This window comes from Cynara cardunculus, assembly GCF_001531365.2.
Source record: "Cynara cardunculus var. scolymus isolate 2C chromosome LG 1, CcrdV1, whole genome shotgun sequence".
NCBI lineage: Eukaryota > Viridiplantae > Streptophyta > Magnoliopsida > Asterales > Asteraceae > Cynara > Cynara cardunculus.
This window is the reverse complement of record NC_037528.1, coordinates 472,953-499,800: the sequence shown is the minus strand read 5'-3', so window position 1 is coordinate 499,800 and position 26,848 is coordinate 472,953. Positions and strand designations below refer to the sequence as shown.

Below are 26,848 nucleotides of genomic sequence, written 5' to 3'. Positions count from 1 at the left end.
TTTTAAGAGTTTAAGAGTTTAAGAGTTTTTAAGAGTTTTAGTCAAATGCTTTATAATATAGTATAGATATATATATATATATATATATATATATATATATATGTGTGTGTGTTTCTTTTTTGTGGGAATGATTGTCGGGAATGGGGTGGGATTTAGTTCCGGAAAAATCTATAAAAGTTTGGAGCACCAACAAATTGGGTCCATGCACACAGAGGATCTTATTGGGCCATTCACAAAGAAAATTGAGATATAAAAAAGTGGAATCCCTATTTATGATATTTATAAAGTTATTTAGACAAACTAAATATGATCAAAGCCAAAAATACATCTGATTACGGAACATGATCAATGTAAATAGTGAGCAGACGATTTAGCATGCAACCATAAGCAGTATCCAAAGTCATATGAATCACTACTGATTTTATGTATGATTTTGTTCTCGTATTCTTTTATTTTGTTAATGTTTTCGACTTATAAAAGTGTATGATTTTTCAGTTATTTTGTTGTTGTACAAATCTTATGTATAATCATTTCTTTATATCTTATATACTAAAAACATATACCCATCGCCCCCAACAACACCACAGCTCTGACCACTTCCCCTCCTCCTTCAACGACACCACCCCACTTCACCAATACACTCTTCTCAAATGGTCCAAATACGAAAGAACTGATCGAGGAATTCAAACTTAGAATAAAATACTTAGGATCAAGATTTTTGATGAAAACCGCAATAAATTATGAAGTTAAATTTATATTATACAGATGTTACATTATATTTTGTGAATATGATGAATGTTAAGAATATATGTACCTTCACCGGTTTTTGTAAAGGCACTCGTACTTCTCACGAGAAAATAACATTTATCACAAAAACTCAACCCCATATAATCTTGTGTATTATGGGGCATGTTATAATAATTAATTAAAAAATATAATTAATTAACAACCCCGTGGAGGAATGAAATGAAGAAAAATGAGGGGGTATTTGGTTCAGGGGAATGGAAATGAAAATGACGGGAAATGAAAATGGAAATGAATTTTCATTCTTTCAGTTTAACCTGAAATCAAAATTTGGGTTTATGGGGAGCGAGCCAATTATAATATATTAAACCAAATAGTTTATTTTATTTTTATTTTCATTAATTAGTGTCTAATACCTTTAACCAAACACTTAGGAGCCATTTACCCAATTGCTTACCCGGTAAGCACTTACCGATAGGAATCAACAATATGATTTATTTTGATGCGTAAGATTTTAGTACATCAAAACATATCGAATGCAACAATTTACTAGGTAAGTGTTTACCTGGATAAAAGTCGTCATCCTCACTTACCGGGTAAAACTCTCCATAATTATCATCGCTCTTACCCGATAAGATTATTGACCCTACTTATGTTTATCCGATGAGAAAATTTATCGAATGAACACTTAGTAATTAAGTATTTAATAAACGACTCGTTACGAGACTCACTTTTGTTTTGATAGCGTGAGATGGTCCACACGCACCAGATCACATACATCCAATCCAATCGCATTGTTGGCATGGTGAAAGCAAAGTAGAAAGCGGCCCCCTTTTTGACTTCTTTTTATTTATTTAAATCTGTTATATACTAAAATGTCAACCATTAACACACATGATCACCGGTTTACAGCAGTAACCCACATTCCTCCCTCTATATATATAACCATATACCCCCATTACACCTTCATCCACCCATTAGCTCTCTCTCTCTCTCTCTATACACACACACACACACACATATATATATATATATATATATATAATTAAAGTCAGCGCCACCACCATGGATGGCGAGTGGGATTTGCATGCGGTGGTGAGGAGCTGCAGCACCGCAGCCGTGAAGGCAACCACCGTGGATGATTACGACGATGGTCGTTCTTATAATTTGGAAAGTTTGGCCTCTGGGAACGACGGCAACCCATTTGTCTATCCGACTTTTGGTGAAAACGCAAGAAACATTTCCGGCGGATTGGAGGATGTCTACAATGCAGGGTGTGGTCGGCGGCAGCCACTACCACCGACCACCTCTGCTGCCGCCATTGATATAGACGGAGAAGGATTTGTTCATGAGCAAATGCCGATGTTGACAGATTCTCATTCGTTTTCAATGCATGCCATGAATTCTCAATCTACACGCACCAGAAAGAGGTAGTTGTTTATATATTCTAATTGGATTCCATATTTAGAGCTTGTTTGAAATTCCATTTTTCTATCATGATTCTGCTTCGTTGGTGATTTTAGTGTCATCCGTCGTTTAATGTACGTGATCGAGATTTACAATAGATTGATGGAGTTTTGGGTATTGTTTTAAGATCGACTTTTCATTTAATTCTTTCATTTTACATGAGCTTATAACCTCCAATTTAACTATAGTCGTTGATCAAAAAAATTAACAGCTCGGATGAGTTTGTAAATTTAGTACTAATTAATTAGTTAGCAAATTACGCCTGTACATAAATATACAATACTGGTTAGAAAGTATCGAATAGACACTTGTTTGTAAGTTAACTTGAACCCGGAGTATCTAGACCACCCTTGCGGTGGTCCCACTATTGTATTAGTCAGCTTCAGTGTTTGAGAGTTCAGTATCCTGAATTCAGTGCTTAGCTTTAGTGCCTGATCTTTGGTGACACTGATAAGTGATATTGAGTGTTGAAGTAATTTACATGATCTAAAGTACGATCGGAGTTTGATTCGATTGATTCATCACGATACCGTAAACAAGATTTCTAACATGCTTATTGTTTACAATATTTGAAGAAAAAACCAAGAGAAGATGGTGTTTCAATTGACACAAGAGGAATTAAACAATGATTTGTGGGCATGGAGGAAATATGGCCAAAAACCCATCAAAGGCTCCCCCTATCCAAGGTTCTCTTCTCCACTTTCTCTATTTCATATCATTTTTTAAATTAAGAAAAAGAAAAAGAAATATTAAAATCGAGATGTATCTCTCTATATCCCTATATTGTACGAGTACCCTTCTAATATAATATTAATGATCTTATTTTAATTTTGTGGAATTAATTTTATTAAAGGTTATTATGTTTTGGAAAATCTTAGAAACTATTATAGGTGTAGCACGACGAAAGCATGTGGGGCAAAGAAACAAGTGGAGCGTAACCCGATGGATCCGGCTATCTTTATCGTTTCATACTCCGGCGAACACATTCACCCTCGACCCACTCACCGGAGTTCTCTAGCCGGTAGCACCAGGAGTAATAAATTCAATACGGACAACAACAAACCGCCTGCCGTCATTCTAGAACATCCTCCGTGCTCTTCATCTTCTCCGGCGTCTGGTTCAAGTTTTTCTCCGACGACGTCTTTCAAGGAAGATGAAGGTGAAATCAACGACGAAGATGAATACAACGAAGACATCCTCATTAATCCCAATATTGTCATGAATGAAGAAGTATTAAAGAGGTTTCGAAACCTGAATGGTGGTGGCGGTGGTAGCTTTTAGCCTCGTAGTCCTCCACCATGGCCTCCGATCAACGGAGGAGAGTGGGGGCTGATCGGACGGAGAAATAGACTTCCAACTACTCTTCTAGTCCGATAGTAATGGGACGACGTCGTCCTTTTAGAAATTTTTCCAATAAAATAAAATAAATATACTTTATTTTTCTCAACGACGTCGCTTTTTGGAAATGACAAAAATAACTTTTCTTAAAGAAATAGTAAAATACTCTACTTTTTAAATTGTCGCCTTAATATTTTTTTTTAATTAACCTAGATATATAATCCATTGTGCAAGCAGACTAATCCAAAGGTACTTAATACCTTTATTTTCCTAATGTATGTGTGGATGCCCGTTATTTGTTCAATTTTTTAAGGGTTAATAACATGTAACACCCCGTTTTCATTCTATCTTTTTTTTATACTCGTTTAATAAATATCAAAACTTCATTTTTTTGTGCAATGTAAAGGGTTGTTTATTATACACTTAATAACTCTGAAGATGAAACTAAACAATTACTACGTCTTATTGGGTAAGAAGTGTTTATCCAGTGAAAGATGATAAGTGTTCATCAAAAAAACTTTCGATATTATACGTTTACTCGATAAGTGAAGGTGAAAATTCTTACCTATTTAGTCAAAGATGATAATGATTACAGCAGTTTTACCCGATAAGGTAAGTGTGGACGATAAATCTTATGAGGTAAGTGTTGGGTTGATAATGATTAATTATCGAAAAACGAATATACCATAACATACTTTTTCCTTTGATACATCAAATGTGTTTCTCATCAGGTATATAGATTACATCATTCAACTAAATATAAGACGTGCACAAAAAATTTATCTATTTTAAACAAACATGAATACATATACTGACTGGATTAGTTATGAGACTGGGACCGGTTATACATAGTTCTAAATTTTTTTTAAAAGAAGTTTTTAAAAATTAAATATCAAAATTTTCAATATTTCTACAAGATTTTCAAGTTCTTTTTAAAGCTTATTAAGATTTTTTTTGATGTTTTTCAAATTCTTATAAGTGTTCCAGTACCAAATCTCGAAAATTAAAATTTTGTGTAAAAAATATTTAAAAAATATTTTTAAAGTGTATCTGAATGAGTCAATTAGAGATTTAAAGTGTACATTTCAGTAAGTTATGTCTAAAAAAAATCAAAAATCTTCAAACATGATTTTTATACGTTCAAAATTGATTTTGGAAGAAAAAAATTGGGACCAAGACTAGTTACAAGGAACATAAATCGAGTAATGGGTTTTGGTCGGAACTAGGACCTGCTACGACAGGTCCGGTTTCGAAAAACAATTACCTGGGCCCAATTTTTTGCCATCTCTACCAAATGCATTAAGTAGATGTGAGAGCGATATGGGTTTTGGTTGGATTAACCGGCTGGTTTGATCGGTTATGAATTAGTTATAACCTATCTCTCCTTAACCACCTATAAATTGAACTTGATCCAGATGTTTTATTCTTATTGATTATGATTTCAACTTTAATCTTACTTTTTATCGATATGAAGTAGTGATGGCCAAACACCGGTCCTGAGCCAGGCCGGGATGGTCCTAACCGGTCTCAAGATTTCTCATAACCGGTTTTAGTCCCGGTCGAAAAAGTTGAGCCCGATCAAACTTTATTGTAACCGGTTATGGGCCACCGGTCTCGGTCAAAAAAGTTGAGCCTGATCAAGCTTTATTGTAACCGGTTATGGGCCGCCGGTCCCAGTTCCGGTCATTAAAAATTATAAATTTTATTTTTATCTTTTTAACGATATATATTTTTAATACATTATAAAATTTGTAACTGGATCACTCATATACACTTTAAAAATGCGTTTTATTATAATTAAAATTCCATTGTCTTACAAAATATAACGAGAAACCGATAATTGTGAACATTTTTTTGCGAATTGAGAATTTGGTATGTAAATCCCTCAATCAAAACACTTATATATAGTGTTTAGAAAGCAAAAAATACAAATTTTACAAAATAATAGCTACATTTAAAAAAAATAGCTAATTTTTTAAAAAATTAGGCCGGGCCAGACCGGTTCATAACCGATCCCACAAAACACTCCAAATCCATAACCCGTCCTAGATTTCAGTCCAGGCCGGGCGGGTTTAGCCGTCACTAATCTGAATTCTGAAGTGAAAATAAGAATTTAACCCCTCTTCAAAAGTCGTTTGGGCCTGAGTTTGAATCTGTAGATTATTGGGCCTATAAGATCACTGCGGTTCTGGGAATTCCCATTCCAGACCCCAGTCATATCAAACTGAAAGTGATCGGAGACAGCTCAGGGAGACTGGGAAGATGTTTCTACGGAGGTTTGCAAGGCCGTCGTCATTGATGATGATGGCTAAGGTGAAGGAAACAACAGGTATTGTCGGTCTCGAGGTGGTTCCGAACGCCAGGGAGGTACTAATTGGTCTTTACGATAAAACCCTAAAGGAGATCCAGCGTGTACCTGAAGACGAGGGTTACCGTAAAGCTGTCGAGAGTTTCACGCGCCACCGTCTCAAGGTCTGTCAAGAGGAAGATGATTGGGAAACCATCGAGAAACGACTTGGTTGCGGTCAAGTTGAAGAACTCATTGAAGAGGCTCAGGATGAACTCAAACTCATCGACAAAATGATCGGTCCGTACTATCTCTTCCTCTCTACCTTTTGTGTATTTTCTCAATCTGAATTGTCAGTTTTATACATTGTATCACACAATTAATACTGGCTAGGAAGATATGGCAATGAATATGTTAGGTTTGTTTATTTCGAATGTTTTAAAGCGTATAGACACTGCGAGGGTGATATTCCACTTCCCGATCTTGCCCGCTAAGTTTTGCGAATTATTACACTGAGTTTAGAAATGGCCTAAGTTAGTGTCTATTCGAGTGCTAAGATTTCAAACATCAGATGAGTTGAGATGGTGTTTGAACTTTGGATCAAGGAATTTAAGGTTTCAAAGTGGAATTGGAGCTTAATTAGTTAAATATATCGACTGGATTGGCTTCACTTCTGATTCTAATTCACCTGATCAGTGTTGCATAGTTACTATTCTGTTCTGGAAAAAAATAGAATCTGTTTCAGTTTAATTCGTTATTCGTCAATAATGTACCTCCTAACGCCGTTCATGATTTGACCATAGTATGTCTTTCCGGCTGTCATCATCTGACTGCATTTTCGAGAACTCTTGATACTGTGAGCTGGTAATAGCACTCATATAAATTGTGCATTAATTTTGTGACATTCAGACAAGTTTTTGACATTCATACAAGTTTTTGATACATTCTGGGGGCGATTGGTTCTCATAATGGAATTTGGTGGAACTAGAATTTATCAAAGGAATTTGACTTTGAAGAAATTGGAATGGAATTTTGACCACGCATTTGGTTGGTAGGAATTGGAATGTAATCTTTCAGTAGCGTGGTGGTCGGTGAGGTGGGGGCGGGGAGGGTTGGGGTGGGTGGTAGTTGTGACACAACAATAGTGGCATGGTGGTCGGTGTTGGTTAAATTTGGACACAAAAGGATGGAATTCAAATCCGTCCATTATGCTAGGGGCGGAGTCCGAAAATTTATCTAGGTGGTGCCTAGAAAAAAAGTAAGAAAATTCACAATTTCAAGGTTGAGAAAACCCTTTTAAGGACATGCGTTTTCTAATTAAATGTTTGTTTTAAAAATAGTTATAAAAAAGAGTTGAAATGCATCATTGACCTAAACAACATAACTATGTCTATATTTATACAAACATATAAATAAGAAAAGCCCTTTAAAGATGCATGAAATTTATCGTAAAAAATTCGTGTATTCAATAAAGTAACGTGTTTTATTTAGAACCTTTAGAAAACTTGGCATTTATAAAGAGAAAAAAAAATTTAATATGAATAAATAAAGTTTCAGGTGGGTAATTAATTGAAGTTGAGACTATATCAAATTTTATTTTTAAATTTTGAGGGGAGCCGATGCCACTTCTGGCTCCAAAGTGGCTCCGTCCATGAAAGGAATGACAAATTCATTGATTTTTGGAGTTCAATGAAATTTGAAGGATTCCGTCCATTTCAAGAAGTGAACCAAACAAAGGAATTAGAATTTGATTAAAGGAATTTGTCATTCCAATTCCATCAAATTCCTTCGAATTCCGTGAACAAAACGTCCCCATAGGTTCAGTTTTATTTCCACCTCTCTTTATGGTCCATATATATAGTTTTTGTACTCTAATTTAAACTAGAATCAACATTTGTAACATGTTGGCATGGGTGCCAATATTTCCTTTAAAATCCTAAATGCATCGTCTTTCATGGCCTGTAACTTACAGCATTATTGTTGCCTCCTCATGAAATTTGAGTTCAAAAGAATCAAAACTTTAAATGATTTAGACATCAAGTGATCTTAAACAATTAATTGATCACTTTGATGTTAACCACTTGGCCCTCATTTCTAATAGCGGTAAAACAGCTGCTAGGTGAATGGGAAGGACTAAATTGTTGAAAAGACACCATGGGCATTCTTATTTAGTTCATAATCTATTTAGTTTGGGTGTTATGTAGGTCAGTGGTTTTGTGTTTGGATACCAGTTCTCTTTTATCTTTTTAACAATGATGATGTCAATCAAGCAACAAAGAAGGTCAATGATTGGGCAATGGGGACATGAAATCTTAGTTAGAAAGCTTATATACATTGGATTGAAGGATTTTGCTTTAGAAAAAGAATTATGGTCAATTTGAAAAGAAAGAAAACAATCAATCTATGAAATAAGGTTGTGTTGCATTTGTTTTTTGAGAAGGCAAGGGGAAATGAAGATTTGACCCTATGATCTTTAAATTTTTATCACCTATGGCATGGGCATGAGCATGGGCATGGGACCAAATACCACCAAGCAAATTCTTGATGGTGAAGTGCAACCTTTTCTTTCCTTTCCTTTCAGCTTGCACTTTCCACAACTATCTTTGTCTACTCTATCATCATGATGATAGCAATCACAGTTTACCTCTCGATCTATGAAACTATCACCTTATCAGAAATAATAGTAATTATCAGATCTGATAATAGTAATTCGTGAAGCAAGAACCATGACCACCTCTACTACCAGCATTATCAAGTTTCTCTACGCCGCAGGTCCTATGTGATTAAGCTATGGTTTCCACCAAACTTGCCACTTCTCTCTTGTTTGAGGGGGGAGAGCATACTCATGAGGAGAGAAAATGTGAATTACATTACACGATTTTTCTAATTGCCGTGAGTCGGGTGGTAATATTGGATATGTCCATGGATTATAGATGCAGGTATTAAAGTCAAGCTAAAATGGATGGCTACAATTATAGATGCATAAACCGGGCCTAAGCCTGAGACCAAGGGCTGGTTAGGGCCACCTGTTATAAAGAAGACTGGTCAAGGACCAAGGACCAGGATGGTGAAGGCCCAATCAAAGCCGATTTTTCTTTTTTGAATTTCATGGGGGTTATTATGGAGATGAGGAATTAACGAATGAAAATGTGTATATACCCTTTGTTGCTTTTGGTTTTGTCAACAAAATATATTAGATAAAAGAGGTTGGAGAGAAGGATGGAGGTAGGTGATGGGATGTGGAGGGTGGTAGTAGTGGACAAAATGGTTGCCAACTGATACTCTTTATGTAATTTGGTCATTACTCCTACCACAACTATATGCATTGGTCATAGGCCCGGTGGAGGTCGAATTGTAAGGTACCAAGTGCACTAATGATGAATTTTAGTTCAACTTTCCCACTGATGTTGAGGAAAATGAAAGTAGGAGTAACAATGATTCCTTTTTACTGTTAATTCAGTGGTTGAAAAGGACTGGTTACTGGTCCATCTCCATCTCCATCTCCATCTCCATCTCCATCTCCGTCTACAATTATGCAAATTGTACTAAAATGGAACCAACTTTGCTTTCATTTCATTTTGTGGAACTAACTTTGAGGGGATGCTTGGTTCAGGCCGGGGAATGAAAATGAAAACGATAGAGAATTACTTTTCATTCCCCCATTTAACCTGTAATGAAAATTTGGGTGTGGGAGAATCGACCTATTATATTATATAAAACCAAACACTTTCTCTTATTTTCATCCTTATTAGTTATTGCTTAATACAAAATATGAACGAAAGCAAAGTTTGTTCCATTTTGGCTCCCAAAAGTTAGAAGTTTTGACAGTTGGTTCCCATTTAGCGTATATGACCTAAACTTCAAACTTATTTCTTTTCTAAGTGGTTTAATCAGGTGGAGAGCAAATGTGTATTGTTTCACATCGTTAGAAATTGTGGTGAGTTTGACAGTAATATTGTTAGGAGGCATGTGCGTAACATAGATTCTTAACTTCCTATAAATGGGAACACTTTTACGCCTCTCTCAATTCCATATAGAGGCGGACCCAGAAAAATTTCCTAGCGGTGGCACCATTTGACCATGGGTTGGATTGGATTGGACCCCACTCGCCAACGGACCCATTGTTGTTGCTGGAATAATGTTACAAAAACATTTCTTTTAAAGATCGTTTTTGTCATCATTCTTGTATGATATTTGATTATTTATCGCACTGGTTTGCAGAGTGGGATCCATGGGGTGTCGAGGACGACTATGAATGTGAAGTAATCGAAAACGACGCCCCAGTTCCAAAGCATGTGCCACTACACCGGCCTGGTCCTCTTCCCGAGGAGTTCTATAAGACGCTGGAGGCTGCCATGACTGGAACACCGAAGGCCACTGCTAAGAAAGATGAATCGACAATCCCCTCAAGTTAAAAATGAGCTTGTGTTATGCCGTTAAGTTTGCAAAGAGTTCTTGTTTGTTATATTAAAAGAATTAACGGTTGCCGTTAACACTTGATTTATAAGAGTCAAATAAGCTTTAACTTTTTATGTGAAATTTATTTGATTTGGTTTTAGAATAATAAAACTTTCAGGTGGGTTTAAATGTGTTGTATGCATTTGCATATTGTTTTCCATTTCCAGTCATTTCCTCAAAGCACCGTTGGCTTGGTTTCTCCTTGTCTTTGTGATCGCAAATAAAAGCGAATTGAATATGTTTATAATTATTTGTTAAATGTTTTTAAAAAGACAAATTGCATGAAAAAGTTTATTTAAACTTAATTCATATTTTGGGTAACGTATTTTTAAAACTTTCATTTTAGTACCTAAGATGTAAAGTTTTAAACATTTAAGTACCTGGATAACCGGTTGAAGACTAATTTTAGATTAAAAAAATCAATTTTAAATTAAAAAATCCATGTCACTAACCACATCAGCAAATAGTACTGAGTTGGATACCACATCACTTATCACATCAGCATGATAACCGGTTAATGCTTCAATCGGTTACTCAGATACTTAAATATTTAAAACTTTACATCTTAGGTACCAAAATGAAATTTCTAAAAATACGTTATCCAAAATAAGAATTATGTTATTTTTTTTTCATGTAATTTGCGCTTTTTAAAAAGAATTATACACCCAAATAAATAGAATAACTTTTGCTATATTATAAAATATTTATTCCATATTTATAAAATCTTTTAAAATTTTAGTGTATAAATATAACTTCTTAAATTTTTATTTTAAATTTTATAAAACTAATTTTCATAATTTTAATTAGAGTTTAACATCATGTTACATAAATATAATTACGTAATTAATTATTTAAAAAACATATATTTGTTAAAAATTTAGAAGGTATTTGAAACTTGAGAAAATAAAAGATTTACTTAATGACCAAAACACCCCTTATAATTTAAGCGTTGACGAAGAGACTATAGTTTATTTTGTGATCCGACCCATGGAACCCTTTATTTGTAAACCTTTGGTTAACGTTTCAAGTCAAGCATCGTCCGTTCTTTTTCCCTCAGAAACCACCATCTTCCAGAGGGTTCTGCAACTCCGATGGCGTCTGATCTCGCGGCAAAGGCGAAGGAGGCTTTCATCGACGATCACTTTGAACTCGCTGTTGACCTCTATTCTAAGGCCATCATCATCAACCCTAACAACTCCGAGCTTTTCTCCGACCGTTCTCAGGCTAATATAAAACTCAAAAACTTCACCGGTATATCTCCTCTCTTTTCGCAATCCTATTACGAAGAACACACTGCTACGACTTGCTGTGGATAATCCTAACCTAATCTGATTTTTTTCGTAATTCTGTTATTTGTATGGTTTGATTTGTAAATCGGTGAACATAATGCCTTTGAATCTCGCTCTTACTGGAACTTGAGTGCTATCGCTTTCGAATGTCTTTGTGTCTGTGTTTTTGTTACTGTAAGGAAAAGAGTCACTGTTTCGCTTTCGTCGGTCCTGCATATGTGGACGGAGTACTTGCTTCATGAGCATGCGGACTGGTTGGTGGTAACAAGTATGGGTTATGTTACTTAGATATGTTCTAACAGGGATGAACCTACTGTTTACTTCTGATTGATTTTAGTATTATCTATCGTGCCTGCCTGAGACGATACTTTTTGATTCTCTTTTGTGGAGCAGAAGCTGTTGCTGATGCAAACAAAGCAATTGAACTGGACTCCTCAAATCCAAAGGCATACCTGCGCAAAGGGTGAGTGTCTCATTTGAACAACCCGTGATAATTGTTACCCAGTTTTTACAATGCATTTAGTGTGTGTATCGTTCATAATGTTCTTAAAAGCAAGCAATGTTTTTTTGGTTGTTGTGGAATGAAAAATATTCTAACTCATGTGGTGATTGCAAATGAAATTATTGTTACTGCATGATTTTAATAGTATTCATAATTAGTTCCTTTCATAGCTTGGCTGAAGAGAAAACCAGCATCTGAATTCTGAAGTGTGACAATGTTGCAAGGAATCCTCTGAGTTTTTAGATTATTGACTGCCAAAATTTCAGATCAATCTTTCATTCGGAAAGTACTATAGGTTCTATTATTTGGTCAAAGCTCAAGTGTGTTGGTGATTTAGTGTCACCGGCTATTTAAGTGTATTGGAATTAACACGAGTGCCAATGGGTTTCAAATTGTGATCTAATCCAAGGTAGGTGGTGCGGAGTGCACACTTGTATATAAGACGAGTTTGATTCCAGATACGACAAAATGGCAGGGGTCAAGGGGGCCGCGCCCCCTTGCTTTCAAGGGGCAGCGTTCCTGGCGGTGGTCCCTCTAAAAAGTTCTACAGAATTTTGGAGTTAGAATACAGTGGAAAAACGTGATCAGACTTTGTAGAATTGACCAAGTGTTATTCAGACTTAGACTATCTCTGGTTGGTAGGTCCAGAGATAGCACTATCTCTGGTTAGTCTAAGGACCATCTCTGGTTGGTAAGACCAGAAATAGCACTATCTCTGGTTACTCTAACGATCATCTCTGGAATGTTATCTCTGTACGTATACGTCAGAGCTCTGGATCTGCACGTTTTTCTTGGTCTTATCCATTAACGTTTATAACCGTTTGTAACTGATATAGTGGAGAGAGTTGCAAAGAAAATGTGTGAGAAGATATCTGTGAGTTGCCCAAGCTATATGAGCTGTTGTTGACTGGAGAAGTAGAGAACCATTCCCAAGATTCACTTGTTAATAGGATATAGATGTTGAAGATCTATGAAAAGAGAATGACATTAAAGACTTAGCGATTAGATCTTGTTTTTCATGCCACTTATTTTTGCTTATTGTATTGTACTCATATAAGGTTCAATAGAAGGATTTATGCATGACCATATGATAAAACCCAAATAGCTTAAGAGTTTAGATTTTAGTTATGTTAGATTAGGCCTAAACTTTGAAATTCTCTTATTGCACCATGCCAAAATTCATCGTGCTTTGGCTCCATGGTGCATCTTGTTCATGCCATTTTCCACTGATGCCCATTAATGTGGTGAGTCTTGACCTTCAAAACATGCCATGTCATGCACCTTGATAATTTGGTGGGCGCACTCTCTAGTATCCCTTGCTACTAGCCCATGCTTTTTTGTGTGAACATGTTCATGTTTTATTTCTTCAAATATCTTATTATAACCTTCTCTTTCCTGACTTACAGGATGGCATGTTTCAATCTTGAAGAATATCAGACTGCCAAAACAGCCTTTCAATTGGGATCTAGATTAGCTCCAGAAGATACAAGATTCACAGATTGGATAAAAGAGTGTGACAAGTGCATTGCAGGTAGTTATTAGTTGACATGCTATTGCCTTCTATGATGGGTATTTAATTATTGATAGACATGCTATTTACACACACCCAAATATGGCAAAACCAATGATCATGTGGAATTAGAGCCATTTTGTTACACTTTAAGTGCACATGCTATTGCCTTCTATGATGGGTGTTTAATTTCTAAAACAGAGGAAATTGGTGAGCTACCAATGAAGTCATCGGATGTAACCCCTACTAATGTTGTGGCTCCTAGTTCACTGGGAAAAACCGACGCGACTGCAAAAAATGCTGAGCAAGTAAAGAATATATCTAGCGAGGTGATCACCACAACACCAGCAAAACCAAAATACAGGTCTGGGTCTTATTGGTGAATATCTTAGTTGCCAGCATAATTTGTTAGTGCTTATTTTTCTTGTAAATTCGTCATTCTACTTTGATTCTTTAGAGTGTCTGCTTTGATTTGTTAAGATATTGTGATTTCAATTTTGTGGCTTAGCTATCCTAAGAACAAATTATTAATTGCATTTTGGTGATATGGGTGATGTCAGTTTTTTGATATGTAGATTGTTTTTTGATCTTGATTCTGATTGCATTGGAGGATGTTAAAGAAGCTCTTGTGGAATTTGGTTCTTTCTATATGTCTCCCATAACGGTTCCTATCTGAAGGTTTCTTTTGATCTAAGGCAACATACAAGTTTTAGAAAATTAGATTCTTAGCTTGATTGTTTAATCTATTAGAAATGGAGGACTCTTCAATTGGATATAGAGTGACCAACTATGTAGATCTGATTTTTCCCATTTACTTATTCTTCATTGAACTGAAGGATATCTTTTTCAGCAGTACCTGTTTTTAGTTATTTTGCAGATGTGTAGCTCACCTACAAGTTATGTTTCTGCAGGCATGAATTTTATCAGAAACCAGAGGAGGTCGTAGTGACGATATTTGCTAAGAGAATACCGGCTGAAAGTGTTTTTGTCAATTTTGGGGAGCAAATAGTATGTGGGCATTCTACTTATCCTCAAATGCTTATATATTCAGCATGATCTTTTTCTTCAAGTTGCTTGGCTATTCCATGAAGAAGTGATTATCATTTCTGGCTCTTTTGATCTTTGTTGCCTTCCAGCTAAGTGTAACTATTGACTTGCCTGGGGAAGATTCATACATTTTCCAGCCTCGCTTGTTTGCAAAGGTGATAGACATTAACTTACATTCTAACAGTTCAACAAACTAATCATTTCTTTGCGTGAATTATATTTATTCCATTCCACTAAATATGAGAGCCTATTCACAATTTTTTTATGGAATAAAATCCCATTACTAGCTGTACAGACCTTTAGGTGTTTGCACTTGATATCAGAGTGTTGGAGGTGAGGGAAAGACCCAAGAATGGTGTAGGCATATCTCATAGAGGTTTGGAGATTCCTTGGGAGCGGGTGTAGTATGGCTCACCAAGGGCAGAAAAAATAGTATCTTGGTCCCAATATACAACATAAATGAGATATCCAAGGTTGCACAAACCACCAAGTGATGAAGTTTATAACCCATATAAAGAAACTATAGGAGTGGGTTATTGGGCGTCAATTGATTGTTGATATTAAGGTCTTGGAAAATTATTTCAGTTTTATGCTTGGAAGATCATCAACAAGCACTATTTTTCTTGATTAGACAATTTATGGAGAAATATAGGGACATGGAAGGATTTACATAGGTTATATCAAGGCTCTTCTAAATGTTATCTTTTTTCAATTAACAGATAATCCCCGCAAAGTGCAGATACAGTGTTCTCACAACCAAAATTGAAATCCGACTTGCAAAAGCAGAACCTGTACACTGGACATCCCTCGAATTTGGTAAAAATAGTTTGGTTGCACGGAGGATCAATGAATCTACAGGTAGGTCAATTTTGCAAGTTTGGCCTTGAAAAAGATGTTTCATTTGAAAACCATCAACTCCAAGATGCCATGATTTCTATAAAGGGCCCTAATTATGAGGCTATCATGTTTGTGGGTAATTTGTTGTTCATGAAGTCGTTCTTCATCTTGGGATGTTGCTGATCATGTTTTTATTACTGTTATGTAGGTAATCAAAGACCTGTATATCCTTCCTCAAAAGCAACCAAAGACTGGGATAAGATTGAAGCTCAAGTGAAAAGGGAGGTATGGATTTTGAGCTGATGGCTCCTTATGTCATATGTCCCAAGGCTAGGAGACACCAATCACGGGCGGGGTGGTGTGGCTTGGCTAATCGAGTACCTTTTTTCAGGAAAAAGATGAAAAACTTGATGGTGATGCAGCTCTTAACAAATTTTTCCGCGACATATATAAAGATGCAGATGAGGATACAAGAAGGGCCATGAGAAAATCTTTTGTAAGACCATCATTTCTTCACTTGGTTGTCGCTTACTATCAATTCTCGTCTCTAATGAAATCATTACGCCTGTGGTCAATGTGGTTGTCGTTTTGTTAGACTTTTGGTCCCTCTGGCCAACTCCTGTTAAAATAGTCCGTTAACTATGGGGAATTTTGGTTGTACAAACAGGTTGAGTCGAATGGGACGGTGCTGTCGACAAATTGGAAAGAAGTGGGATCGAAGCAGGTGGAAGGAACCCCTCCGGACGGTATGGAAATGAAAAAATGGGAATATTGAAATTATTAGCGTTGTGTGTTTTGGCTTGGACCTTCTTCTTTGTTAGCTTGATTATTGCTTTGAAGCTGTTCATAGTCTTTTCTTTCACCCCAAATTCAATATTTAAATCCCCTCATGTACAAGTTTGCATTGCAGTCATGGCTTGGCTTTGATTTGAACTGTGGTTCCATATTTGGTTGACCCATTGTTCTGGAAACATAATGTATCATTAGCATCCTCGTTATTTTTTATTTTTTCTGGGTAACCATGGATTTCTAGGTCAGCTTACGCACACTGACTACCTCTAGGCAGCCACAAATGGCCTTCATCGTAGATGAACCTACGTGACCACATGGGCTTTGGTAGCATCTGGATTTAAATCCTGGGAATATGAGATTTGCACACTATATTTCCCGCTTTAACCAGTGAGTCATAACCCGAGTGGTTTGTTATTTGCTATTTCAGTTGCTGTTTTGCTGTAGAATTGTTACGGTATTATATGAATAAAACGGCATAGACTGAGGTGGAGGATAAATGAATTACGTGTATTTAATCGATTGGTAGGTCCCGTGAAAATAAACGAACATGAGATGGTGGGATTGTTTGTCCTTTTGAAAGCTCGAGGTAGGTTTGATTGTACTGTGAAAACTCGACATGCTTTAAGGCGAGACAATTGTGAGATATCTAAATGGATGAATGCTAGACATCGCAAGAAGTTTATGGCAGCTGGTACTCTTCAACCAACTCTTTAATTTAAGCTGTAAGAATCTATAACACACACACACACACACACTCAAGAAATAGAAATGGAATCGGAGACGGTGGTTATGTATCCTTCGCCGGAGATGGGCCACCTGGTTTCCATGGTGGAGTTTGGGAAACTAATCCACACCCACCATCCCTCCCTTTCTATTGTCATCCTCATTACTCTTGCACCATCTAAGACCGGTTCTACTTCCACCGGAAAATACATCAACACCATCTCCGGCACCATCCCTTCCATCACCTTCCACCACCTCCCCACCATCGCTCTTCCACCAGAGTTATCTTCTCATGAATTTGTGGACCTTTCTTTTGAGATCCCACAGCTTTACAACCCAATCGTCCATGATACACTAGTAGCCATCTCCGATGAATCAACCATCAAAGGTGTAATCCTTGATTTCTTTACAAATGCTGCTTTTCAAGTATCGAAAACCCTCGATTTCCCCACTTATTACTTCTTCACCAGTGGCGCTTCCGGCCTCTGTTCCCTCCTATATATCCCCATCATCCATACCACAACTTCCGGCGACATTAATGATCTGAATTTTTACTTCGATATTCCTGGACTTCCTCCCATGCATGCTTCCGACATGCCCACACTTTTGTTCGACAGAGAAAGCATCTCGTACAAAAACTTCATAAACACCACCGGTAACATGGCTAAATCTTCCGGCATCATTGTAAATAGCTTTGTTGGGTTCGAAGAAAGCGCTGTTGAGACGCTCCGGGATGGTAAATGCATCCCGGACCGCCCAACTCCGCCTATTTATCTAATCGGACCTTTGATTGCCGGTGGCAATCTAGTGGATTCTAGCGAAAATGAATGCTTAAAATGGTTGAATTCACAACCAAGTAAAAGTGTAGTGTTTTTATGCTTTGGGAGTAGGGGTGTTTTCAAGAAAGAACAGTTGAAGGAAATAGCAATTGGGTTAGAGAAAAGTGGTCAAAGGTTCTTGTGGGTGGTACGCGATCCGCCACCGGGTCATGAAAACGAATCGAGTTCGGGTTCTAAAGAGTTCGATCTTGAAGAGTTTGTAGCCAGGACTGTTGATAAAGGGATGGTGATGAAAAACTGGGCACCGCAGCCGGCGATTCTTGGTCATGACTCGGTGGGTGGGTTTGTGAGTCACTGTGGGTGGAACTCGGTGCTCGAAGCCGTGGTTGCTGGTGTGCCAATGGTGGCGTGGCCATTGTATGCGGAGCAGAAGATCAATAAGGTGTTGTTGGTTGAAAGAATGAAGGTGGCAGTGGCGTTGAGAATGTCGTCGGAAGGGTTTGTGACGGCGGAGGCGGTGGAGGAGAAGGTGACGGAGTTGATGAAGGGCGAGGAAGGGAGAGTGGTAAGGGAACGAATTTTGGAGATGAGTCGACGGGCAAAGGCGGCGGTGGTGGATGGTGGCTCCTCTCAAGTTGACCTCCGTAAGTTAACCCAGTCATGGAACGCCACGTAACCAAGGGTGCCTGGTTGGAGGTGTGTAATCGGTGAATAACGATAAGTTAAAATAAATGAAAGTTACGATGTCACTGTGTGGTTTGTTAATAATTTTTATTTTCGTTCATGTGGTTTGAAAATTATAATTTTCGTTTATTATGATTTATAATTTATTATTATTTTTATTATTTGGAGTAATTCTTATTTTTAAAGTATAAGCAAATAAAACAGTAACGAATTGTAAATCACAGAGATAACAATAAATTACAAATAATAAGAACGAAAATAACAATAAATTATAAGTCTTAGAGAAAATCGTAATTTTTACACCATAGGGACGAAAAAAGCAATATTTAGCAAACCACGAGGACAAAGAATGTAATTTACTCATTAAGTAATTATGTTCGGTTTAAGAGAGGGTGATGCTGTGTGCATTCCTTTTAATATTAGAATCAAGTCAAATTATGTATTGGATACCTACAAAAGTTTCTTCTTATTGATGTGTGTAAGAAAGAAATTAGTAGATATGGTGCATTTAACGGTGTATAGAATTACATTTAGCCCAACCTTTATTGTTTATTTAATGTGATACGTTGGGTTTCGGTGATAAAAGAAGTTATGGTGAGAAGCGTAAATTTTTTTTACCCTTTGATCAATCTTAATTTAATGTCAATACTAATGAACGCATGATGCACCGAGATACATCAGATTAATTCCCTTCAAAAACATAATTTATGGATGAACATGAGATAAAAAGTGATTAAGAGATCAGATCTATTTTTACGTTTCTCACTGTAACTTCTCTTCTCACAAAATCCTCCTATTATACAATGAATAATTATTTAAGGATAGAAAATCATTTATGCTTGATTTTTCAATCTTAGTACCATCGTTTATTATCATAACCATTTCCATTTTTATCTCTTTATAACAAACCTAACGCATTTGACTATGCATTTTTATCTAGAACTTTTTGTCTGGATCAAATCTTGGAAATCAACGTAATACACTGATTCATTCTAGTCGTAGGTTCGTAGCTACTTATAAGAGTTCCTATTGCAATCGCTGATTTCTCAAGTTCCAATCTCTGGATATCCAATTTATTCTAAGGTTTTTTAGGTAACTGTAGGTTTCCAGACCAGCTTATGTACACTTATTAATCCTTCAGTCGACCACAAAAAGCTTGTAGTCATCGTAGGTGAACCTACATGGCTAGAAAGATATTGACAACATCTGGATTCAAACCCAAGGTAAATGAGATTTTCCACTACATCCCCCGAAAACTCAATCAATATGACACACCCAAATGATAAATTTATTCCAATGTTCCACTTTTACTTGTAAATTTGTTCGAAATGAGACTCTGATGAAGAAAAAAATAATTCAAATACTTTTGAAATAATTCAAATGCTTAATTAGGAGAAATTTACACAAATAACCATTTTATAAAATGACTGTAACTTTTTAGTCATTTTATAAAGCCTTTTACACAGTTCATGTAAAAAAGAGGCTAGATTTTCTGCATAAACTTTTCTGAATAAAGTCTCTTTTTTTAACTTTTTTTTTTCTCTAAAAAGAAAATGTCCGCAGAAAATATTTTTCTACATAATTTTTTTTATAAACTTTGACTATTTAAAAAAGTTTCTAAAATAATTAAAAAATGAAAACCATTTTATAAAATGGGTATTTACTAAAATTTAATTTGCACGTGAAAGCATATAAAACGCAACCACAAACTAGTAAGATGTTAGGTCTACCCATTTTTGGGCATACTTGCGTTGCTTTCGAGTTTTGGGACGATGATCTGTCCACCCAACTAGTATTAAATATAGATTTAATAATAACAATTTAATTCTCTATTTTAAAATTTGTTGGAGAAAAAAAAAATTAAAATCCTCAAAAAAAAAGTCACGGATATAATCAAAACACATTAAATGTCATTTAATTTACCTGAGGACTCTTGAAGATCAGGTGTAAGTTACATTTTTCGTGGTTGGTGATTTGTTAAAAATTGTGATTTTCGTTCATATGATTTAAAAATTGCAATTTTCGTATATATGGTTTGTAGTTTATTGTTATTTTTGTTCTTATGATTTATAGTTTATTGCTTATTGTTTCAATCCCTGATATTTAATGATGGAAGGGGCCGTTCACCAAATACTTAACCAATAAGTGCTTATCGGTAAAATTTAACATTATCATTTACTTATTGCGTAAGATTTTAGTCCACCAAAACGATATCGTATGTAACAATTTACCTGGTAAGCGCTTACAGTGGTAAGAATCGTCGCCCTCATTTACCGGGTAAGACTCTTGATTCTTGTCTCGCTCTTACCGGGTAAGATTCTTGATTCTTATTATATTCATCCGATAAGGTAATGTGACTTGGTGTTCACTTACCCGAGTAAGCATTTGGTAAACAGCCTCGAAGTTCGTCTAAAGACGAAAATCTTAATTTTTAACCAAAAAAAAAATGAAAATCGATATTATTACCAAATGAAAATCGTAATTACTCGAAAATCAAAGATACGTGTAAAATTGTAAATCAACATGAAAGCCTATTCGGCTTTGTGGCAAAGCCCAAAATTATACAAGTTTTTTTTTACATTTTTCTCCATAATTTCTTATGAGTTGAAACGGGGGCGAAATCAGAGGAAGTGGAAGAAATTGGTTGATCTAAGGCAGAAATGGAAGGATTCAAGTGGATTAAGAACGAGAACGCGCAACCGAGGTAAGAATTTAAACTCAAACTCATTGCATCTCGATTTTGTTATAAATTTCGTGTTGGATGAACTGCTCCTTAGCAAATTTTGTGAAGTTAGTAGTGACGAATTCGGTAGATGTTTATCTGTGGTTGCGTGTTTCTGTTAGTTAATGTTAATTGAATTTTGAGCTCTGTTGATTTTGGCCAAACGAGTTAAGCTTGCGTCCGAAACAGAACCGTTTGTGGTGATATTTTGATTGTAAGTTGTTACGGAATGGATTGTACGTTGTAGAGTTTTAGTTATCGCAACTCAATCGTGGTTCCAGACGTCAGAATTTGGCAGCTATCACCATTCGATGATCATGATGATGATCCGAACCTGTTAAAAACCAGAAGCCTCGACGAGGCTGTTATTGCACAAGAATTTTTTTGGAATCGATGGTTTAAGTAATGTGTTAATGATGATCGATGATTTTCGTTTGAATTTGATAAATAAATTCTTAATCACGCCATGTTTGGAGCTCAAATAGTGCAGCAAATCTATGAATAAAACATGAAGGATCATTATCCTTAGAATATTGTTTCATATACTTGTAAAATTCACACAATAAGATCAATCACTAGATCCCTATGTGAGACAAATGATATGCCTAATGAGCATAAAGATCAACTATTCTTTCTATGCGGAACAAAAATGAGTATAAATCTTCTTGTATGAGACAAGTGATATGCCTAAAGTTCATATCTATCTCACCAATACAATATAAGTAAGATTCAACTATTCTTTCTATGTGGGACAAAAGCTCACTATAAATCTTACTATGAAGACTATATATACAACATTTACGACGGTGGGTATTGATGTATTAATGTTGTATAACGTATATTAATTGGTATTTAATTTTCTTTTTATATTCATCATCAAATGTGAAGTAATATGGGGTTGCTAAAATAAATATTACAAACATAAATTTTGTCTTTAGATTTTACATCGTTGTGTAAAATATCATATTATTACATTTAAAACAATATAATAATGTTTATTGGAACAAATTAGATATAAAATAAAGATTATATTTATAGACTTATATTTTATTTATATGTTGATGGCTAATAATATTATTGTAATTCAAAATATTTTATATACCATTTATTCATTACTCGTTTCATTACCCACTATCTTAGTGGGTAATGTATGGGTATGGATAATTACAAGTTGTGTTAGCCACTATTTTTAATCAAGTATTAACCCTTATGCAATACATTGCCGGCCTTAGTTGCATTAAGCTGGGTCAAAATAGGGGAGCCGGATCTAAAAGAAAGACCCACTGCGTTTTTTGGATTTTGGGCATTATTTATAATTTAGGACTTCAAACTTAGGCAAAAAGTTAGATTACTCATTACCGGCACCCCCTTGGCACCACATGAGGAGGCATCTCATGAGCTCACTCACCTGCAAAAGCAACAGGAGGGATTCGATATTGAAAATGTTATCTATTCAGGTAAAGTCATCCTGCCTTTTCTTTTTTTTATTAATCTAGATATCCAACCTGTTATGCGAGCCAACTAATCCCAGGACACCACCTACTTGCAGATAGCCCGGGGTCACCGCATTTGAACCTCCGTGACCACAAAAGGATTTTTATTCATCCTGCCTCTTTACCAACTAAGCTATTAGCCTGAAGGCAGTAAGCCAAACAAAACACAAAGATTTACATATAGTGCCCAAGCAATCAAGCCTATATAAATACATGAATCTAGGGTCTGAGAATGTATCCTCTAAAAGGGTATTTTAAAATCAAAATCTCATGTTGTGGTATTAACATACTAGTAACTGGGTGTATATATGGGCAACACTCTTGGCCATGAAGTAGACACTCCGCATGTTTCTTATCCACATATATACAGTTTTTATGACGTTTGACTTCCTTATCTTCTTCCCAACTCTTTAAGCTGTGACAATCTAACACAAATAACAAAACAGAAATGGGGTCTGCGACCGTCGTTCTGTATCCTTTTCCGGGGATCGGCCACCTGGTTTCCATGGTGGAGCTGGCAAAACTCATCCATACCCACCACCCTACAGTTTCTATTGTCATCCTCATAATCCCAGCTCCTTTTGAAACCGGCTCCACCGACAAGTATATCAACACCGTCTCTGGCACCACTCCTTCCATCACCTTCCACCACCTCCCCACCATCACTCTTCCACCAGATTTCTCTTCTGATTTCATTGACCTTGCTTTCGGGATCCCAGAGCTTTACAATCCAATATTCCACGATACCCTCATAGCCATCTCGGAGAAATCAACCATCAAAGCTGTAATCCTTGATTTCTTTTCAAACGCTGCTTTCCAAGTCTCTAAAAGCCTCAACTTACCTACTTACTACTTCTACACCAGTGGCGCTTCCGGCCTCTGTGAGTTCTTATATCTCACCACCATCCACAACACCACTTCCATGAGCATTAAAGATCTAAACATTTACTTTGATATTCCTGGAGTGCCTCCCATTCATGCTTCGGATATGCCAATGGTTTTGTTTGATAGAGAAAGTAACTCGTACAAGAACTTCGTAAACACTTCTAGTAATATGGCAAAATCTTGTGGCATCATCGCAAACAGCTTTCTGGGGTTTGAAGAAAGAGCTATTGATGCGCTCCGGGATGGTAAATGCATCCCAGATGGTCCAACTCCACCTATTTATCTAATCGGACCTTTGATCGCCGGTGGCAATCAGGTGGATCCTAGCGAAAATGAATGCTTAAAATGGTTGAATTCACAACCAAGTAAAAGTGTAGTGTTTTTATGCTTTGGTAGTATGGGTGTGTTCAAGAAAGAACAGTTGAGGGAAATAGCTTTTGGGCTAGAGAGAAGTGGGCAAAGATTCTTGTGGGTGGTGCGCAATCCTCCACCAGATGACGAAAATGAGTCGAGTTCAGGTGCTAAAGAGCTCGATCTTGATGCCTGTCTTCCAGAAGGGTTCTTAGCCAGGATTGGGAACAAGGGTTTGGTGGTGAAGAACTGGGCACCACAACTGGCGATACTTGGTCATGACTCGGTGGGTGGTTTTGTGTCTCACTGTGGGTGGAACTCGACTCTAGAAGCGGTGGATGCTGGGGTGCCAATGATAGCATGGCCATTATATGCAGAGCAGAAGATGAATAGGGTGTTTTTGGTTGAAGAAATAAAGGTGGCATTAGCGGTGGAAATGTCATCGGATGGGTTTGTAACTGCGGAATCCGTGGAGGAGAAGGTGAAGGAGTTGATGGAGGGCAAAGAAGGGAGAGTGGTGAGAGAAAGGATTTTAGAGATGAGCGGAAGAGCAAAGGCCGCGGTGGCGGACAATGGCTCCTCCCAAGTCGACTTTTTTCAGTTAATGCAGTCATGGACAGAGCTGTAAGTGTAGATATCGGTGCGAGTTTTCTCCGAGTTGGGACAAGTTATTTTCTTCCAAGCGGTTTCATATGGTAACAACTCGTTCTATGTATAGATAAAAAATGAGATTCGTGCTCTATGTAAGTTTCAAATTGTCGACTAGCAATAAATTCTACCATAGTTTTAAGTTAGATCCGGATGGATTTGATCTTTGAGGTGTTACACATATAATTCTTGGTATGTTCAAAACCTGGCTTGTTGGCTTTCCTCATTTATTTCTTAGATTCTCTTTTCTAGCTTGTGATTAGAGATAGGACCTAGGAAATTTTGAAGTAACGGTACCATTTGACTGTAGGAAATAAATATAGGAATGTATTTTACAAAATCATCATTAGTTTGTTCGTATTTGAGGTCATGCATGCCTTCAAATCTTTTATTGCAATTTTTTTTATAAACATAAATCTGAAATTAAAAGGTAAACTTATGAAAATGACACTAACGTGATTCAAACTTGGGTCTGGGTCGGAAGAAAAACTTTGCAAATCGACTCTACCAAGGAAAAATTGTGTTCTCATTATAGTTTCAAAATATATACGGTGACAGTTTTCATGACTTTATAATCTTTTACACTAGAACGGAGAAACAAGACGGTGGTCCGTGCTACCATACCGCTCTATACCAAGTCCGTCACTGTCACTGCTTTGTGATAATTCTTTTTCATTTTAGTATATCCCTTTTTAGCCAACTATCATTCATCTTGAGATCTAAGAAGAGCCTTGATTCGTATACTTCGGTTACCATAATTTTATTTATTTAGAGGGAGAAGATCAAATGTTAATTAAAGTTTTTGAGTTAACTTTGTAAACCATGTCAACCAATCACAATCCATTCTTCTATTAGGTTTCTATCATGTTCACAATTTAATGTCAAGGGTTATTGAGTAATTTCATTTGCTATGTAACTCCCATACCATTAAAGGGAAATTACAAAATCATAAAATAGCTAAAAATATGCATTTATAATATTGATATATTTATTTATTTTTTAATCTTAATCTTCCATTTTTATTGTTTTATGAGTTTTTGATTCGTGGAGAAAACACAGTAGTAAAATCTTCGGTATCCTTCAAGCTATTATGGATAAACGCATTGGAAAAAAAATCGACAACATTGAGAAGATTAAAATGGTTTATGGTGACAATCGGAGTTCGAGTTCAAGAAGTGAAGAAATTAACCAAAGCGAATGTCTTAGTAATGGATTAATATTTTATTAGACTCGTTTTAATCAAAATTATGTTCATTATGATGTGTTGTATTTTTTGTAGTTCACATTGCGTTGATAACTTTTTTCTGTAATTTTTAATACGTACCTAATTCACATGTTCAAATGGAAGTACATGCATGACTCATTTTCATATTATCATATTACCGACTTTTACGAATCATGAACCATTGTGTTCATGTTACTTCTATCATATGAACACAAGTGTTCTTTTTTAAGTTTGATACCAAAATTTATATTTGTGTAAGTGTTTGCACCCGGTGTTCATAGCGTCGGGATTATGTGTTCATATATTTTATACGATATGAACAAGGGGGGAACAATCACATAAGACCATAAACATATATGAACAAGGGGTGAACCTCAAACGGTGTGGATGCAATGCATGTATAAAACTCCAATTGACAAAGGATCGCTCATGAATGTGTTTATAATGAAGGAACTATTGTTCACAAGCTGTTCATATTGTGTTCATACATGTTTTTATTTATTTATTTTCTTTCGTATAGCAGTTATTCTTATTATGTTCATAAATGCTATGCAGTCCATGTTCATATATATGTCAATTTTTGTTCGTATTTAACACAATGGTTCATATATATATATATATATATATATATATATATATATAGTTGTGTTCATATGGTTCTTACATTAACAAAATCATAGAATTTTTTGATTTTGTAAATCCTAATTAATGATATGGAGTTGCATAATTTTTTTTACCTAAATACCCTCACTTATCTTTATGAAATTTTAAATTTAAAAAAATAAGTTTTATCATGATTAATCACAACCGTTTGTTGAAAGATTGAATAACCAAGATCGGTTAACAAAGTTAACACAAAAACTTTGGTTAACATTTGAATTTGACCTTATATATACTAGAAGAGTACTCGCGCAATGCAGCGAGACACATCTTGATTTTAATAATCTATTTTATTCTTTGTCTCTGTCGATGTTATAATACAATTTTATGTGTTTTTAAGAAAACAATAATTATTTTATTTTTGAATAACATATAAATTTGAAGATATCGTAAAAATTTGAAAAAAA

General features: G+C 35.9%; 5 protein-coding genes across 5 annotated transcripts; all 5 read left to right on the top strand.

Moving 5' to 3' along the window:
• The first annotated feature begins 1,809 nt into the window (after positions 1-1,809).
• LOC112516272 (WRKY transcription factor 22-like) lies at positions 1,810-3,492 on the top strand. Its single transcript, XM_025123292.1, has 3 exons — positions 1,810-2,174; positions 2,787-2,897; positions 3,090-3,492. Exons 1-3 carry the CDS (start codon positions 1,810-1,812, stop codon positions 3,490-3,492), a joined length of 879 nt encoding a protein of 292 aa, XP_024979060.1.
• A 2,245-nt stretch (positions 3,493-5,737) lies between these two features.
• Positions 5,738-10,425, top strand: LOC112516281 (probable NADH dehydrogenase [ubiquinone] 1 alpha subcomplex subunit 5, mitochondrial). The gene is made up of 2 exons (XM_025123301.1): positions 5,738-6,136; positions 10,058-10,425. Exons 1-2 carry the CDS (start codon positions 5,812-5,814, stop codon positions 10,249-10,251), a joined length of 519 nt encoding a protein of 172 aa, XP_024979069.1. The 5' UTR covers positions 5,738-5,811; the 3' UTR covers positions 10,252-10,425.
• A 905-nt stretch (positions 10,426-11,330) lies between these two features.
• Positions 11,331-16,483, top strand: LOC112514617 (protein SGT1 homolog B-like). The gene is made up of 10 exons (XM_025121191.1): positions 11,331-11,545; positions 11,977-12,046; positions 13,492-13,616; positions 13,797-13,959; positions 14,507-14,603; positions 14,732-14,797; positions 15,362-15,500; positions 15,688-15,764; positions 15,871-15,975; positions 16,147-16,483. The coding sequence occupies exons 1-10, from the start codon at positions 11,386-11,388 to the stop codon at positions 16,252-16,254; spliced, it is 1,110 nt and encodes a 369-aa protein (XP_024976959.1). The 5' UTR covers positions 11,331-11,385; the 3' UTR covers positions 16,255-16,483.
• Positions 16,484-17,039: 556 nt separating this feature from the next.
• Positions 17,040-18,449, top strand: LOC112516216 (UDP-glycosyltransferase 88B1-like). The gene has a single exon (XM_025123238.1). It carries the CDS (start codon positions 17,040-17,042, stop codon positions 18,447-18,449), a length of 1,410 nt encoding a protein of 469 aa, XP_024979006.1.
• Positions 18,450-22,984: 4,535 nt separating this feature from the next.
• On the top strand, positions 22,985-24,780 carry LOC112518205 (UDP-glycosyltransferase 88B1-like). The gene has a single exon (XM_025125823.1). The coding sequence runs from the start codon at positions 23,121-23,123 to the stop codon at positions 24,534-24,536; it is 1,416 nt and encodes a 471-aa protein (XP_024981591.1). The 5' UTR covers positions 22,985-23,120; the 3' UTR covers positions 24,537-24,780.
• The last annotated feature ends 2,068 nt before the right edge of the window (positions 24,781-26,848 follow it).

Bases quoted from the DNA above. Each gene is read 5' to 3' on its own strand.
- LOC112518205 (XM_025125823.1), top strand. From the start codon at position 23,121: ATGGGGTCTGCGACCGTCGTTCTGTATCCTTTTCCGGGGATCGGCCAC.
- LOC112516216 (XM_025123238.1), top strand. From the start codon at position 17,040: ATGGAATCGGAGACGGTGGTTATGTATCCTTCGCCGGAGATGGGCCAC.
- LOC112516272 (XM_025123292.1), top strand. From the start codon at position 1,810: ATGGATGGCGAGTGGGATTTGCATGCGGTGGTGAGGAGCTGCAGCACC. The intron at 2,175-2,786 runs GTAGTTGTTTAT...CAATATTTGAAG, and splicing joins TCTACACGCACCAGAAAGAG to AAAAAACCAAGAGAAGATGG. The intron at 2,898-3,089 runs GTTCTCTTCTCC...GGAAAATCTTAG, and splicing joins AAAGGCTCCCCCTATCCAAG to AAACTATTATAGGTGTAGCA.
- LOC112514617 (XM_025121191.1), top strand. From the start codon at position 11,386: ATGGCGTCTGATCTCGCGGCAAAGGCGAAGGAGGCTTTCATCGACGAT. The intron at 13,617-13,796 runs GTAGTTATTAGT...TTTCTAAAACAG, and splicing joins GTGTGACAAGTGCATTGCAG to AGGAAATTGGTGAGCTACCA. The intron at 15,765-15,870 runs GTATGGATTTTG...ACCTTTTTTCAG, and splicing joins AAGCTCAAGTGAAAAGGGAG to GAAAAAGATGAAAAACTTGA.
- LOC112516281 (XM_025123301.1), top strand. From the start codon at position 5,812: ATGTTTCTACGGAGGTTTGCAAGGCCGTCGTCATTGATGATGATGGCT. The intron at 6,137-10,057 runs GTCCGTACTATC...ACTGGTTTGCAG, and splicing joins ACTCATCGACAAAATGATCG to AGTGGGATCCATGGGGTGTC.